The sequence below is a fragment of the Bufo bufo genome, chromosome 1 (assembly GCF_905171765.1).
Source record: "Bufo bufo chromosome 1, aBufBuf1.1, whole genome shotgun sequence".
NCBI lineage: Eukaryota > Metazoa > Chordata > Amphibia > Anura > Bufonidae > Bufo > Bufo bufo.
Window position 1 is genome coordinate 523,083,816 of NC_053389.1, and position 17,608 is coordinate 523,101,423.

Sequence of the window (17,608 nt, forward strand, 5' to 3'; positions counted from 1 at the left end):
CTCCTTCCAAACCAGACACATTTTCATTTTTTTACTGCATAGGGCAAATAATTAGTAAATGGTTAAATAACCGTCTTTTTCAGGTTACAGTCACCAGGACCAGGGCTAGAAACTGTTGTGTGGGTTAAATGATCTTTTCTTTTTTTATATTATTATTTTTTGTCTTTTTTTCTTTATTTTACCCTCAATAAAGTTATAAATGACCTATGGTGGCATTTAACATTACATTTCTTTTTATTGTTGATTTATCCTGTAGCCAGGGTAGCATATTAGTGCCAGTTACAGTTGGAGTACAGCCTCCTGATATACTCCTGCAGTTACCAGGCCCCAACAAGCGATCACTTGCTCATTTGGACTACAGTAGGAAACAATATGACTGCTTCTTGATCTGTACACACATTCATTGTGCATTGTGTATAAAGCATTGGGGATGGCAGGGTTGGTAAGAATACCTCTGCCTTCTCAATGGAGAGCCTGTGAATGATAACCCTCTCCCTGTTATTGCAACTGCACAATCTATATAGAGCTACCGTCTCTGCAAGGATGTTCATAAATTTGGCCCAGTCAGATAATTAAAGTCTTTGGGCACCCCAGAACTGGTTAATGATTATTACTTTACTAGCAGAAGGACCCAGCTTTGCACAGGTGTATTTCATCTATTTCATTTAATGTTTGTGTGTGTCGTTAAATAATATTTTGTGTCGTTAAAAGATATTGACAGTATCAACTATAACATTGAGCATATCCGCACTGCCCATGATGCCCATCCACGGTGCCTCTCCTTTGCAGGAATAGAACATGTCCGACCTATCCCAAGGGGTGGGGACCGACATCGCCAGCTCCTGCAGAGGGAGGCAAGGTGGATTATGCTCACTGAGGCCATGGGAGCTGCGGGGTTAAACGAGAGGAACGATATGTCAGTGTTCATATGAGCTATTCCTCTGTGCATTTGATTTAACTTAGCCCCTAATGTATACTGCTTTAATACCATATATGCATATTTTGAGCTCTACTTATGATCCCAGCACTCATGTTTGACTTTATAATAATTGCACTGTATCCCCTCCTTTTTCCCTTTTTTACTTGAGGTGTAACTGAGCTATCTTTTTCCTGCTTCACTTGTTTTTAGAATGTCACTAATCAGCGGCGCACAGCTGTGGCTAATAGTACAGGCCACATTCAGCCCGCCCTTTATAAAGCGCAAGTCTGCGCCATGACGTTGACAGCGGCCAGAAGAAGCGCACCTGCCGTGCGAAACGGCCGTAGCCGCTACTACTTGCCACAGTGTGTCTGCCCCTGGATCCGATGTAACAATTTCTTCTTTGAAGTACTAATAAAGCCGCAACATTATCACAGCTTCAGTGAGTGCCGCGAACTTTGTTTCTTTCCCTACCTGTATTATACATTGCGGATCTCCTCTCTATCACGCTAAGCACCACACAGGAAGCACGCTTGAACCGCAATATCGGCTCTCCGCAACTGTGGGCTTTGAATCAGTATAGGCAGTGCCGCCATATTCACCCTCTCAGTTGTAGCCACTGTTTGATGCTTCTTACCATGGCTGAGCACGCCGACAGCACTGAATGCCCTGCTAATGTATTGGAAAATGCATCAGAAGCCGTCCTTGGTCTCACACAGGGTCGTGAAGGGGCAGACACATTTTTTGCAGTTTGTGATCAGCAGGATTACGTCTATGCTCTCAGCACTAAAGCTTTGGAAGCGAAAGTCTTTCAGCTTGCGGATAAAGAGGTGCGACTCTTTTGGACAATCAAATCCTTGAGGTCATATAAAGAGTGTGGCCGAGTCCCTAGAGGTTTACGTCTATTTAAAGAAGTTGTACAATATGATGATGACCCCCAATTTGTGGGAGATTGGAAAGCTGCACACCAACGATTCTCTACTGAAATCATGGAGTTAGTACTGGTCCGTGACCAGCAGGAATATGCAGCAGTCACTGAAGAGCTAAATAAAGCAAAAGAGGAACTCCAACGTAGACTATTGGAGTCGCAGTTTATTAATTTTAACAAGAGGCTTAACAAAAAACTACTTACAACGCAGATGGACATCAAAGAAAGAAAGAGAGACAAGTTTATCAGAGACAAGAACGACTATGAACCATCCCCTTTGGAAAAAGCAAGAGAAGGGGGCGTGGCAGAAGCTCAAGAAAAAACAAGAGAGGTCCGCAAGTCGACCAGGAGGAGGCGCCAGGTCTCCTGGCGACAATAACGGACGCAGACCCCATCAGCACACAAACCAAGGACATAGTCATTAATCTTACGGGCTTAGAACGGCCGCAGGGCTGCATCCCACTCCTCAACCGAGGGCTGGGATTCAGCCTGCCGGAACAGTTCAGCCCGGTGGACTTTGAGACTGATTTATTTTTATCAGTCCGAAAATTGTATCTGAAAAAGCTGTTCGCTGAGACCCCCCTGCAGAGTTCCACCCCTTTATCGGGAGAAGTCCCAGCCACTATGACTCAAACTGATTTCCATCTTAGGGGAAAGTTTAGTGAGGAGGAAATTGAGTGCATCCACTTTTTGTCCAGCATGGAACTAGGGGAGCCATCAGGTGTACATGGTCAACAGGTTCACTGGAGGCGTCGGGTCCACCTTCCTTCCTCCCATGCCGGCCGGTTCAGCTGTAGACCTGTTTCACAAGAGAGTTCTGAAGGATATGCGTGCGCTGATGCATCCCGTAGCGCACCCTAACCTCTCGACTGAGGAATCCCGGGCTCTCTCGTGGCTTGGCAAACAGGATAGTATAGTAGTGAAGCCGGCCGACAAGGGAGGGAACGTGGTCCTGATGTCTAGGGAATATTACTTGGAGGAGGCCTACAGGCAACTAGATGATAATACAGTGTACCTCAAGCTTAGAGGGGATCCCATTTCAGAGATCTCGTCGAAATTGCACGCGCTAGTTAATCGATACATTATGGTTGGTTTTCTACCTAAAAACATGGTGGACCGACTTATTCCTGTACACCCTAAGGCTCCTGTCTGGTATTTTGTGCCTAAGGTTAACAAGTCACTGACCCGACCCCCGGGCCGCCCTATAGTGGCTGGGATCGGGTCAGTGACTGAACCTTTGTCTGGTTACATCGATTGGCTCCTAAGACCACTGCTGAGTAGCACTCCAACGTACCTCAAGGACACGGGCGACTTCCTCCGGGCACTCAGATCTCTAGAGTGGCGGAGTGAGTTCAGCCTTGTGTCCTTGGACGTTGAGAGTTTATATACCCGCATCCCCCATGACCTAGGACTCAGGGCCATTCAACGTACCCTCAGTCGGAGTAATAAGGATACCCTGTTCCAGCACTTTATCCAGGAGGCCTTGGACCTTGTTCTTGCCAACAATGTATTCCAGTTTAACGGCCAATGGTACCGCCAGGTGCTAGGCACCGCAATAGGCACACCGGTCTCGTGCACATTTGCGAACTTGTACCTGGCGGTATTTGAAGAGACCTATTTCTTCTCGATGGATAACCCCTTCTTGCAGTCCATCCACCTGTTTTTAAGATATGTGGACGATATATTTCTGGTCTGGTCGGGGAGCGAAGCGTCATCCCGTGCTTTTGTTGACTATCTTAACACGCGCAACCAGATGAACATGAGATTCACCATCAATTTTGGTGGTGGATCCCTTGACTTTCTGGACAAGCGCGTCACGGTCATAGATGGTGTAGTACACACCAAGGGCTTTAGTAAGCCCACGGCGACTAATTCGCTCCTCCACCAGACCAGCTTCCACCCGTGCGGTCCCATACGGGCAATTCGTCCGGTTAAGCAGGATCAACGACACTGATGCTGGATTTTTTCAACAGGCCGGCGAACTTGAGAGCAGGCTGATGGATAGGGGTTATCCATCGGGTAGTGTCTCAGTGGCTCTGCGCAAGGCGGCCAGTCTGGATCGTAATTCCTTGCTTACCCAGGGAAGGAGTAATACAACACCTCCTCGTTTTGCTTTCTCTTTTAAGTATAGTTCGGTTGCGACGGCAATAAAACGGGCCATTTATGATAATTGGGACCTTCTCAAGGGGGACTCATCCCTGAACAGCCTGTCCAACTAAAGACCCTTAGTTACATTTAGGAAGTGCCCCACCCTCAAGGATAAGCTGGTCAGAAGCGTGTACAGTGAACCGCAGGAAGTGACCTGGCTTAGGAAACCTAGAGGTCATTTTAGGTGCGGTCACTGTTCTTTTTGTACACTAAATACATGTAGCAAAAGGGTAGAGGTAGGAGGTATTAACCACACTGTACGAGACTTCATTAACTGCCGTACACCCTATGTGGTGTACGTCGTTCTTTGTCCTTGTAAACGCTTCTACATCGGCAAAACTATCCGCCCCTTATTTGAGCGGATTCGCAAACACGTGGGTTCCATACGATCAGGCAGAGGTTGCCCACGCTTAATTGAGCATATCCGCACTGCCCATGATGCCCATCCATGGTGCCTCTCCTTTGCAGGAATAGAACATGTCCGACCTATCCCAAGGGGTGGGGACCGACATCGCCTGCTCCTGCAGAGGGAGGCAAGGTGGATTATGCTCACTGAGGCCATGGGAGCTGCGGGGTTAAACGAGAGGAACGATATGTCAGTGTTCATATGAGCTATTCCTCTGTGCATTTGATTTAACTTAGCCCCTAATGTATACTGCTTTAATATCATATATGCATATTTTGAGCTCTATTTATGATCCCAGCACTCATCATGTTTGACTTTATAATAATTGCACTGTACCCCCTGCTTTTTCCCTTTTTTACTTGAGGTGTAACTGAGCTATCTTTTTCCTGCTTCACTTGTTTTTAGAATGTCACTAATCAGCGACGCACAGCTGTGGCTAATAGTACAGGCCACATTCAGCCCGCCCTTTATAAAGCGCAAGTCTACGCCATGACGTTGACAGTGGCCAGAAGAAGCGCACCGCTACTACTTGCCACAGTGTGTCTGCCCCTGGATCCGATGTAACGCTTTCTTCTTTGAAGTACTAATAAAGCCGCAACATTATCACAGCTTCGGTGAGTGCCGTGAACTTTGTTTCTTTCCCTACCTGTATTATATCAACTATAACAGTGACTAGAGTACAGACTACAGATCTTCAGTACCCTGCCCCCTTAACAGTAGCATCCACAGCGCCCTCTTCTTTAACAGTGACCTCCACAGCGACCTCCCCTTTATTAGTGACCTCCACAGTACCGCGTCTCGTTAGCAGTGATTTCCACAATAACCCGCCCCCTTAACAGTGACCTCCACAGAGCTCCGTTCCCTTAAAATGTGACCTGCACAACACCCCGCTCCCTTAACAGTGACCTCTACAGCACCCCGCTTCTTAACACTGACCTGCATAGCGAACCGTCCCCTTAGCTGTGACCTCCACCGTTCCCTGCCCCCTTAACAGAGACCTCCACAGCGGCCACCCCTTTAACAGTGACCTCCACAGCATCCCGCCTCCTTAACATTGACCTCCACAGCAGCCCGCCCCTTTAACAGTGACCTTCACAGCGGCCGCCCCTTTACTAGTGACCTCCACAGTACCCCATCTCCTTAACAGTTATTTCCACAACACCCTGTCCCCTTAACAGTGGCCTCCACAGCAATCTTTCCTATAACACTGACCTCCATAGCGGACCATCACTTTAACTGTGACCTCCACAACAGCCTGCCTCTAGGGTGGCCAGAGGTCCGGTTTTAGGTCGGACAGTCCCACTTTCAGACTCCCTGTCCTCTGTCTGGTGCAGGTACTTTTGAACAGCTCACTCTCAGACAGCAGCACTGTGCTGTCTAAGCATGAGCTGCAGGGAGAAAGTCACCCTCCCTCCCACCCCTGCAGCTGACAGAAATTGATTTTACCTTCATTTTTTCAATCTCTGTCGGCTGTGGAGTGGGAGGGGGCGTGGCCTAACTGGGTCGAGGGCATGGCTAAGTGGGACCTGGAGGCAGGGTTTTTAAGTCCATCTTTTTCCCCCTTAACTGTGACCTCCACTGCCCTCCGCTCCCTTAACAGTGTCATCCACAGCGCCCTGCCCTTTTATAGCTGACCTACAGCAGTAAAGAAAAATGGCTGGGTTGTTATGGAAACTGTGTGTATGTGGAGACTATGGGCTTATGATCTTCTATTGGCTGATAAGGGTCATGTGACCAGGCTTCTATTGGCTCATGCATTTTTTGGGAATATCTCGGAACGGTACGTGCTAGAAAGCTGAGACCCGGTCTAAAACCTTCCGGGACACCTGATGTACCTGTGTGCCAAATTCCGTGATTGTAAATGCGACTGTGCGGATTCCTTTAGCAGACATACATACACTCAGAATTATATATTAGATCATCACTAATGATGCCTTGCCAAAAACCCAAGGTCAGCATAGGTAGGTCTCCTAATTAATGGTAACAGAGAGATGGTCACTGGGGATCAGGAAAAGACTACCAAATGTTTTTTAGCTCTATATACAGGGATGGACTGACCATAGACCCTACAGGGAAATTTCCCAGTTGTCAGATGCCCAGGGGATCACTAGAGCCCCCAGTATGGCCGCCAGCTGGGTATATAACAATTTGATGTTCTCAGCATTAATTTATAGGAGCATCAGGTACTTATGCACCTGGCCAACAACTGCAGGTGCCCTCCTGAAATTCAACTGTATGATGGTGTTATAGTTCAATACAGTGGCAGAGGTGGCAGTATTATGTTCTGCACTGTGATATTTGATTCTGCTGAGGCAGAATTTTTTGCTGCACTATGGTATTGCTGCCCCTCCTACTTCTTTTGTCCCTGCTAACTTGTGTTGGCCCATCTTTAGTCAATTTTTACCTGCCTACAACATGGGGCCACTTTTTTTTTCCAGGGCTACTTTAAGTTCCCAGTTTGCCCCTGTCTATATATACAGAAGAAGAGAACGGAGGTGATATCGGTAGGGCCTAGACCGTTAGTACATCCAGTAATATACTCAATTGGCTAACTGTAGATAAGGTCCAAGTTAAATTAAATAAGATAAATGTGAACAAGGCTCTGGGTCCAGATGGGTTACACCCAACAGTTCTTAAAGAACTCAGTTTAATTTCTGTGCCCCATAATCTTTAGAGTGCCAGGCTACTAGAGCAAGGCAAATGTGTTGCACATATCAAATGTGGTGACTCTTTTTTTTTTTTTTTTTTTTTTTTTAAACAGACAATTTTTCAGGTTTATTTCCCCACATGGCCAACAGTTATAATATGTGTCTAATGGCTTTTTAAAACCTAGATCCTTTTTTTTTTTTTTTTTTTTTTTTTTTTTGGTTTTAAATTCTTTTATTGAAAACCAAGATACAGTACAGATGGAGGTCAAGCCTCACAATAAGGTAATAGTGAATAATAACAGAGAATAGTAACATTAACGTCACATGGTATATCTTGACATATGTAGGTAAAAGCGTCTTTGCTATTTTCCAAAATCTATTAAGTATAGCTTTTGTCTGAGTTAAGCTAGCATAGTATACCTGGATGGATGATCTGGCATGGGCGCAGAAGGTAGATAGCTACAAATATTAGAGATGAAGGGTCCTAAACAAAGTGGGAACCTTCCTATAGGAAAGAATTTTAGATCTTCAGTTCCAAAGTGTTTAAACAGCCTGTGTTTGAGGATGGATTTGGGGGGTATTGTTAGGGTCTCTAAATATTTCCCAGTCATTCCACAACTTCTTGAAATTTTGGAAGTTTCTTAATTCCCAGGATGAGATTTCTTCGAACCTGTGAATTTGGTCGACCTTTGATAACCATTGGTCTATGGAGGGGGGTTCTGTGGAAAGCCATAGTTTCGGAATTAGGAATCTTGCTGCGGCAATCAGGTGTTTAAAAAGTGTTCGGTTTAAGATCTTCTGACCAGATGGAAGGAGACTCAGGAGTGCGATTTCTGGGGAAGGAACTAGATCTGCCCCGCATATATGGTTGGTTAATTGAAATATTTTCTCCCACCAGGCAAAAAGGCTGGGGCAATTCCACCATACATGTATGAAGGAACCTCTTTCTGATAGGCATCTCCAACAACTATCGCATCCAGAGCTTGAGTATCTAGAAACGATATCTGGTGTCTTGTACCATCTAGTTATGATCTTATAACCGTTCTCTTGAATGCGAACGCATCTAGAGGACTTATGTGGGGATTGTAAGATGATGTCAATCTCTTTAGTTGTAAAAGTATGCTTTAGGTCTTTCTCCCAATGGCCCATGAAGGAAGGTAAAACATTTGAATTGTGGGATCTAAGTCTGCTGTAAAATTGTGATATGATTCTTAGGGGATTTCGTGGGTTATCTATCAAGCTTTCGAACCAAGTTAGAGGTCTTATTAGGTCCCCTAAAGAGATGTGGAGAGATAAGTACGTTTTAATGAAGTAAATTGGGTTATTAAGCGCAAGAGAAGAAGGGATACCCAGGATTTCCCTCAATTTATTTAGTGAAGGAGAAATAGCGTCAGTGTACAGATCTCTCAGCAAAATATCGGATTCTCTAAGGTGTGTGGGTAGGCTATCCTGTAAGACTTTAGGTGCGGTATGCAGAATATCTCCCACTCGAAGGAGTGGTGAAGGGAAAGGAATATGGAGGAAGGTAGATTGGAACCATTTCCAGGCATTAAAAGTGGCCTTAATCAGAGGGGTTACATCCGGTGGAAAGGGAAGAAAGCATTTATGCCCTAACACAAGGGCTTTAAAAGATGATTTGATTAAGGATTGTTCCATCTGGACCCAAGACTTGTGAGGAGGGTTTCTCAGCCAGTCTACCACTCTAGCTAGTAAGACAGCCTTCCCGTATAATTCTGGATCTGGGAGAGCTATTCCGCCCATTGCTTTGGGTCTATTTAGGATCTTATATGAGAGACGGGCTTTCTTCCCATTCCAAATAAATGAGCTAAATAAAGACCTGAGAGAGGCGTAATATGAGGGAGGGACCGGAATAGGAAGGACTTGAAGTAAATAGGTCAGCTTAGGTAGGACTAAGGACATAAGTAGATTTTTCCTACCAAACCATGATAAGATAGGTAAATCAAGGTTTTTAAGAGAGGTGGAAATATGGTTTAGTAGAGGCGCATAGTTTAAAGCATACAATTGGGAGGGGTCTTTGCTGATTTTAACACCTAAATAAGTTAAATGGGGGCTTGACCAATTAAAGGGGGAATTATACTCTAAATGTTTAGCCAAGGAAGTCGATAGGCCAGAGTGTATAATCAGGGATTTACTGTGGTTAACTTTAAAGTTGGAGTATTTGCCAAATATCTCTAGGTGATGGTAGATCTTGGGGAGAGCTACTGACGGGTTGCTTATCATCATCAGTAGGTCATCGGCAAAGGCTGCCGTCTTGTGTTCTTGATCTCCGAGGGTTATTCCTCTGATATCTCTATCAGACCTAATGGATTGCAGAAGGGGTTCCATACATAAAACAAAAAGAAGGGGGGATAAAGGACAGCCCTGCCTAGTTCCGTTGCTTATTAAAAAGGGGGAGGAAATAATATTGTTGACTGATATAGAGGCTGATGCCTTTGAATACATGGCGTCTATGGCTGATAAGAAGGATATCGGGAATTTTTGTATAAAAAGGACCGCTTTCATAAAGGACCATTTAACCCTATCAAATGCCTTCTCAGCATCTGTGCTGAGAAGGACCAAAGGTAATGATTTCTTTCGTATGTGAAAGAGGATGTTAAGCACTCTAGCGGTATTATCTTTACCTTCTCTCCCCCTAACAAAGCCAGTCTGATCTCTATGAATCAGGGTGGGAAGTATAGACGCTAAGCGATTTGCTAGCAGTTTGGCCAGCAGTTTAAGGTCAATGTTAAGGAGAGAGATAGGTCTATAACTAGGGCAAAGTGTTGGGTCCTTTCCCTCTTTAGGGATTAAAACAATATGGGCTTTAGTCATGTCGCTAGAAAGAGGAGTGTTGGATAGGGTTTGATTGAAAAGCGGAATTAGGTAAGCAACTAAAATTTCCTGAAATGTAGAGTAATAGGAGATGGGTAGGCCATCTGGGCCAGGGCTTTTCCCTTTAGGGGAATTACGTATGGCTTCAGAGAGTTCTGTAGGCGTAAAGGGGGAGGTCAGCGTTTTCCTATTTTCCTCGGTTAAAGTTGGAAGTTGTAACTTTTCTAGATATGTAAAGAGAGGGGACAAGAGTTCTTGTGAGGAAGGAGGTGGGGTGGGAGTATCCAAATTATATAATGCTTCATAGAAGCTTCTAAATTGTGATGCAATTAGTTCCGAGTCAAAGATGTGTGAGCCTGATGTAGTTGTTAGCTTGTGGACAAAGTTGTTTGATTTCCTCATTTTGACTCTATTCATTACGAACCTAGACGCTTTGTTCCCGTGGGCAAATATCTTTTGTTGTGAGTTAAGATAGTATTTTGCTGAAAGAGCGTTAAGAAGATCTTTGAGGGAACGCCTATATCCGTTTAGTTCTTCTAGATGGCTTTTGAGCATTGAAACTTTATGCGTTTGTTCAAGTCTAGTGATGTTCTCATGTAGTTCGTCTATTTGTTTGTTTCTTTGTTTTTTAAGATATGCTCCAATGCTGATGCATTGACCCCGTATTACCGCCTTGTGGGCGTCCCATAAGGTCTGGGAGGATACCCCTGAGGATACGTTCAAACTGAAGTAGTTTTCTAGTGCTTTTTTAATTTTTGATCTGGATTCAGCAATACCCAACAATTGCTCATTTAGCCTCCAATGTCTATGGGACTTGTTTTTCTCAGGTGAGGTAAGGGTCAGGTATATAGGGGAGTGGTCGGAGAGAAGGATATTACCTATATTAGTGTCTTTACAATATTGTAAGTGGTTTTTGGATATAAAGAGGTAGTCCAAACGTTGATACGAGTTATGGACTGTTGAATGAAAGGAGTAATCCCTAGTGTCTGGGTGGAATGTGCGCCAAACATCAATAAGTTGGGCCCTCCATAACTTCGAAGTCAAGGAGCGGACAGCTGACTGAGAGTGTGCTGATTTGCCCGATGAAGAGTCTAATAAGGGATTCAGTACCAGGTTGAAGTCTCCACCTAAGATTAAAGTACCTTCCCTGAAGTTGTTCATTACATCTAAAATATTTTTCAACCAGGGAATTTGTTTCCTATTAGGGACATACACATTGACAAATGTGTAGGTTTGGTGTAGGATTTTCCCTTTCAGCATTATAAACCTGCCTTCCGGGTCCAATTTTTGGTCTATGAGCTGAAACTGGACTCCTTTCTGTAAACCTATGCTAACCCCTTTGGAGTTTGAAGAATTGGAGCCACTATGGAACCATTGGGAGAAGTATGAATATGAAAGGTTAGGGAAATGGCCTAGCTTTAGGTGTGTTTCCTGCAAAAATACTACCTTTACCCCCTCTCTCTTCAGCATACCAAAAATCTGACGCCTCTTAGACGGCGAGTTGAAGCCTCTGACATTATAGGATGCTATCTTAAGGTCATCCATCTGGGATATGAGGGAGGGTAGAGTCTGCGGTGAATGTGGTTTGGAGGAAAATCTCTAGCTCTGTGTGAAGGAGAATAGCATCTAATAGTAAGGAAAGATCCAACCTTTGATGAGCAGCCCATGCCAAAATCATCCGTCTGAGGTCTTCAGGTGACGTTGTAACAGTAAAAACGTGGTAACTAAAACAACAAGAGTAAAACAGAGGACATAAGCAATGAATTTGCATAGACATTACTCACTAGGAGGGGGGGGGGGGAAGTGGGTATACCCTTGATATAGCAAAACCTTATCAAAGATATCTTGAGTAAGTATCAGAAAGGAGCGAACCTATGGAACGCAACCCATTCCGATACTACCGACCGTACAATATGGGGCTTTATGAGACTAGGGGTCTTGGCATAAAGAGAGGAGACCGTGTCAGCCTAATATGGAGGTTTTGGAAAACTCACTTCAAAAGCTCCTTGCAGCTTGTTCTAAGTGATGGGGGGACAAGCAAAAGGGGGGAAAAGAGGAGAGGGAAGGGGGGGGGGGAAGGGGGAAGGGTAAAGGGGGGGAGGAAGGGAGGGAGGGGGGGCAGGGGATGTGAGAGAGGGAAAAAAGGGGGGGAATAGCAAAATGGAAGGGAGGTAATAAGACATACTTTTAAAGCTAACACATATTAACAGTATACTTAGAGAGGGTCGATACGAATCACTTCTTTATCTTTTCCCAGGGAAACAACTGGGTTGGCAGGTACCAGATATAATAGACTCGCATTAAATCAGAAAGAGTCTGTGGAGAGACGCCTAGGTGTGATTGAATTGGCCTTTTTCCTTTGTCGCTGGGCTTTGGGGGTCCTTCTGGGTTCAAAAGGCTGCGGCTTGGGAATATCCGGTAATGAGGCGACATCTTGGATCAAGTCCCAGTTTTCTATTTCCATGTTGTGGATTTCCAGATGCTGAAACAGTTGATCCAGGTCAGCGTGGGTTCTGATTGTAATCCTGCTCCCCTCGTATAGGAAGGTGATGCCGAAAGGAAAGGTCCATCTGTAAGTAATTTTCTTTTGGATGAGCCATTCTGTTAAAGGTTTCAGGGCCTTGCGTTTTTTCAGGGTGATCGGTGCTAAGTCCTGGTATATATGGATGCGGTAATCCCTGAACAGGACCTCCGATTTTTTCCTGGCGCCTTCTAATATGGCTTCTTTATCCTGAAAATTTAGAAACCGGCAGATTATATCTCTGGGCGGTTCTGCTGGTTTTGGTTTTGGGCGGAGGGCCCTATGAGCCCTTTCAATAATTGGGCCAGGACAATCGGGGCCTAGGATTTGCTCACAGAGGGCCATCATAGCCTCAGGGATTTCTGAGGGGATAATAGATTCGGGCAGGCCTCGGAACCTCAGGTTGTTCCTCCTGCCCCGATTCTCTTGGTCTTCTAAAGCAGCATAGACGTTGTTCAGATGGTTTTGGACCACTTGTAAGCTGTTAGAAGCAGCCGCCTGGAAATCTAGTGCAGCGTTGTGAGCGGATTCCAGGTCCTCTACTCTTCCCCCGATATGTTTAATGTCCTGCCGCATGGAGGAAACTTCACTTACCAGTGGTTCCAGGGCTTTGGTAAGGACTGACTTCAGGTATTTCCTGGAGATAGGAAGGTTTTGACTACCTCCGGCCTCTTCGGAGTCGCTGTCTCTTCCCTCTGAGTTCTGATACTCGTCTTCAGGGGCAGCCGCGGGCGCCATCTTGCTTTCTTTGGCGACATGTATTGCCGCCGCTTTTTTAATAAATTTGTCCATGTCCCCCGAGGTAACTGGCTGCTTCTGGTGTTGCTGGGTGTCCCCCTGTCTCGGGTTGCCGATTTTCACCATGATTTGGTCGGTATAGCGAGCGTAGGCTTCGATAAGGCAGAGCTAGTTAGACGGAGCTCAGGCACACGCTACCATCTTCCTCTGGCGCAAGCTCCGCCCCCAAATGTGGTGACTCTTAATTGACTATATACAGGATTATGTGAGTTATTATTATTATTAATTTGAAAACGCCATTAATTCCATGGCGCTGTACATCAAGAGGGGGTTAGAAATACATAATATAAAGTACAATAAACAAAGAACTATTAACAGACTGATACAGAGGGGGAGAGGACTGTTAATAATATCATAAGTGATAGCCAGCACGGGTTTACCAAGGACAGAAATTATAAGACTAACCTGACTTGTTATGAGGAGGTGAATAGAAGCCTAGACAGAGGGGCAGCTTTGGATGCAGTGTATTTGGATTTTGCAAATTCAATTGATACTGTCCCTCATCGATGTTTAATAGCTAAATAAGATCTATAGGCTTAGAAAGTATAGTTTGTAATTGGATTGAAAACTGGCTGAATGACCGTGTCCAGAGAGTTGTGGTCAATAAGATAAAGGTGAACAAAGCTCTGGGTCCAGATGGACTTCACCCAAGAGTTTTTAAAGAACGCAGTTTAGTTATTGCTGTGCCCCTGTTTAATTCTCTATTGACTGGTACAGTGCCAAGTGACTGTCGCAAGGCAAATTAGGTATCCATATTTAAAAAGGGCTCTAGGTCTTCCATAAGTAATTATAGACCGGTAAGCTTAACTTCGATTGTGGGAAAAATGTTTGAAGGACTCTTAAGGGACAGGAGTATTTGACTATTAATAATATCATAAGTGATAATCAGCATGGGTTTACCAAGGACAGAAGTTGTCAGAATAACCTGAACAGTAGAAACCTGGACAGAGGGACGGCTGTGGATGTAGTATTTTACTTCCACATCTATGGCATGTATTCTGGCAGAGAACAGCCTGCTGTAATTCTCTGGATCCGGCATTGAATACAACCAGAAAGCCCATCTGCCCCATTAAGTATGATGAGGTCCTGCGGAGATCTGATGGAATTTCGGCAAAAATGCAGAGAATCGTCGGGACACAAATCGCATCACTTCCCGCCATTCTCTGCCAGAACAGGTGGCCGGATTGCAGTGCCACTGATGTGAAAGAAGTCTAAGTTGGTAAAATAAGGTCCATTGATTTAGAAAATATCATTTGTAATTAGATTGAAAACTGACTCAGGAAATTTTAAATATAAGAAATGCTAAATCACCTTGCAACAGCCTTTTTCTGTCTGCAGTCTTTCTGTAATTGTCCAGGAACCCCAAACTTCACCCCAGATCTTGTAAACTAGTAGACAGGGAGGAGGGGTATGCAGCTGCAGTTAATCAGTCCCTCTCTCTCATCTGAATGGCTTAAAGTGCTGAGCACAGAGCTAGCATTCAGCAGACATGGATAGAGAAAATACATTTTCAGAAAGCAGGGGGATGAAAAAGGACCACAGAAAACAGATTAGACAGATCCTTTTGGCTGCAAAACATTTAATATACATCTACAACTTTTTTTTTGTAATAAGTGTACTTAAAATTCTCTGTACCTGCCCTTTTGTATTTTCAGAATGCCCCAGTATCAGGGGCAAACTGGGAACATAACGTGGCCCTGAAAAAAAACTTAAAGTGGCCCCAAGTTGTAGGTGGGTCCAGGGAGAGAAGGCGGGGCATTACAAGTAGTCAATTTATTCATAAATTCTAAAAGGATTAACAGAAGAACAACACAGAGTTCTTAAAAACATGATGTAGGATTCCTATTTCATGAATGAAAAAAAGAGCGTCATGTTTTTAAAACCTAAAATAGACGTGTTAAAATAGACATGTGAAATGTGTTGACTTCTCTTACTACCTTGAATGACTCGAAATGTGCTGTGTATATTTTATTTTCATATATATTTACATTTTGTGCAAAATTCTTTATTCAGTAAACACAACTATGACTATTGCGACTTCAATCCTAGAGCTTTAGGTTCAAATGGAAATGTCACGAAATACGCGTAGCTGAGTAGTGCAAGTGTAATCCAAACAGCAATGGCAGCTGTATTATCCAGACACAAGCTTTCTCTTCCAGTGAGCATGTGCAGGCTTATATTGGAAACATCTGGATTTCATTTCGGAGGAGAATAATAATAAAAACAATACTCCATTTAAAGCTGGAAAATGTGTTACTTTTTAGCAAATTCTTTCCTCGCTTAGCTGTGGATGAACCCTGCTACACTATTATTATAATGCTGCAGTTCCTGTACTGGGACAACCCCACCCATAAAGAAAGCAAGTCTTTCATTAATGATGCCTGTGGTCCAAAAGCTCCGATGTGTATGTATGTGCAGTGTTTGTGGTAGTCTGGAGCAGTGCATACATCAGCAGCCCATCAGGGATAGACGAGAATGTCCTGCTAGCAAGGAAAGAGAGGACTTTGGAAGTAAACTCAACATTTCTACTAAACTGAGGACAGGGAGTAAACTTTGCCACGCTCAGCTATTTTCTCTCCTACTGTAACATGGATACAGATGTGGAATACTTCTGCTTTTAAACCTGCCAGCTTGGGAAGATGAAGGACACTGAACATACAAGTCCCACGCAAACTTATTGAAGCTGGAAAAGCTTGGAAAACTTTATCCTTTGGAAAAAAGTTAAGTTCTGCTAGCTCAAGCTGGTCTGACTCTTTAAGTGCACAACTGCAGCATGAAGTGAAGATGGAAGTCTGAGTTTGATCATGGGGATCCATGCTTGGTCACATCACTATGTTGCCTAGAAGAGGTTTAAGAGAGGTGGTCGAGTAGAGGACATGGGCTGGAGACGCAGGTATTGCCCTAGTCCTTTATTTATAGCTCTTATTGTGGCATTATGTGTCTTCTATCAGTGCCTCTCTGTGTTTTGGAAAAGCACACCATGGAGCAAGGAATGTGACATTAGGAGAGGTTTTGGTCTCCTGGAGGTGGCCAAACAGAACAAGGAATCTCTCTGTACGTGGAATAGCGTAGTTACAAAGATAACGGATGTAAGTGGAATATCTTTTCATCTTAAGACGTGTTATTTCTCGCTACCATATTTTTGTATCTTTGCTTTGCATGTTATTGAACATCTCCATATATAATTGTTGTGGTTGTAAATCCTTGTGGCTAGTTACCGGGGTTGTCTAAGATTGCAAAAAGATCAGCTTTTTCAGCACAGAAACAGTGCAAGTGTTATCTATTGGATGTGTCTGGTATTGCAGCTCAGTCTCATTCACTTGAAAGAAAAGTGGATATGTATGTGTACCACAGGGTTGATTTAAAAAAAAAAAAACTTCTCCAAACCTGGACAATCCTTTTAAAATAAAAATAATTTAAAGGGGTTGTCCTACCTCTTTGTTTCTGCGGGCAGTGTTAGTCCCATCTCAGTTATGAAAACAGCCCGATCACTCCAGGAGATGTAGCCAACGCACACAGCGTGTTTCCCGGTCCAAGTACGTTCCCGTGAATGAGCCTTGCCTGCAGTGGTATTTGTCCGGCCAGGTCCCGGCACTAATGCCAGAAACAGACCGGGTCCCCTTATAGTCAATGAGACCTGATGGTCCCCCAGACCTCTGCGGCTATGCCAGATATGGTGAACTCCAGCAGGCTGCCCCTCTGCTTGGAGATTTTAGCGCTAGTGCGTTTTAAGGAGCAATGTAATACCCCTCCTTTACTAATTTGAAGGGCTTATCACATCATTATTGTAGAAATCAAAATCAGACATCATATTGTGCGTGACCGTCTCTTTCTAAGAAAGATACTGCATAAACAGCCCTATACCTCACATGGATCTAGAGCTCACTCCATTTATTGCTTCAATTGCTCTGCTAGATTTATTTCAGGCCAGCAGTTCAGGGCGTGTGTCCTTTCTCAGGGGGATGTGTTCTGTCTGCTCCAGCTCTCTCCCTGTAACAGATTCTAACAGAAAATATGGCTTGTGGTAGTTGAAGGATGGAACTGAGAATGTGTGTCCACCCCATCAAGGAGGACAGAGAAATAAGGAAAAGAGCAAACAGCAGGTGGCTCAATACAGATACCATTTTATTGAATAATTCAAGTATACTACATTTGTAATTACATGCAATAACAAAAATATTTAGATACAGTTTGGTTGGTTTAAAAATGCTGAATATTTTTCATGGGACAACCACTTTCATGAATGTATGTAAATGAATGGTGGTAAATAAAAATCATAAAGGTCCTATGATCATACTGTATATTGTTGTGCATCTTGTATTAAAGGGGTATTTTAGTAACAAAAAGTTATCCCCTATTTACCAAGTGCTCTGCCGCTTCATTCAAACACTATGGGACTGCTGGAGAT

At 44.0% G+C, this 17,608-nt stretch overlaps 1 protein-coding gene across 3 annotated transcripts in view; it reads left to right on the top strand.

Moving 5' to 3' along the window:
• The first annotated feature begins 15,494 nt into the window (after nucleotides 1–15,494).
• Nucleotides 15,495–17,608, top strand: part of CPED1 (cadherin like and PC-esterase domain containing 1) — a 463,541-nt gene continuing 461,427 nt past the window's right edge. For 2 of the 3 annotated variants that reach the window (XR_005774778.1, XM_040411583.1), the window contains exon 1: nucleotides 15,495–16,289. Coding sequence is in view for 1 of the 3 variants with exons in the window: in XM_040411583.1 (XP_040267517.1) it covers nucleotides 16,077–16,289 (213 nt within the window). In the remaining 2 variants the exon portion in view is untranslated. The remainder of the gene's footprint in view (nucleotides 16,290–17,608) is intronic. The other variant, XR_005774791.1, reaches the window with a different exon arrangement.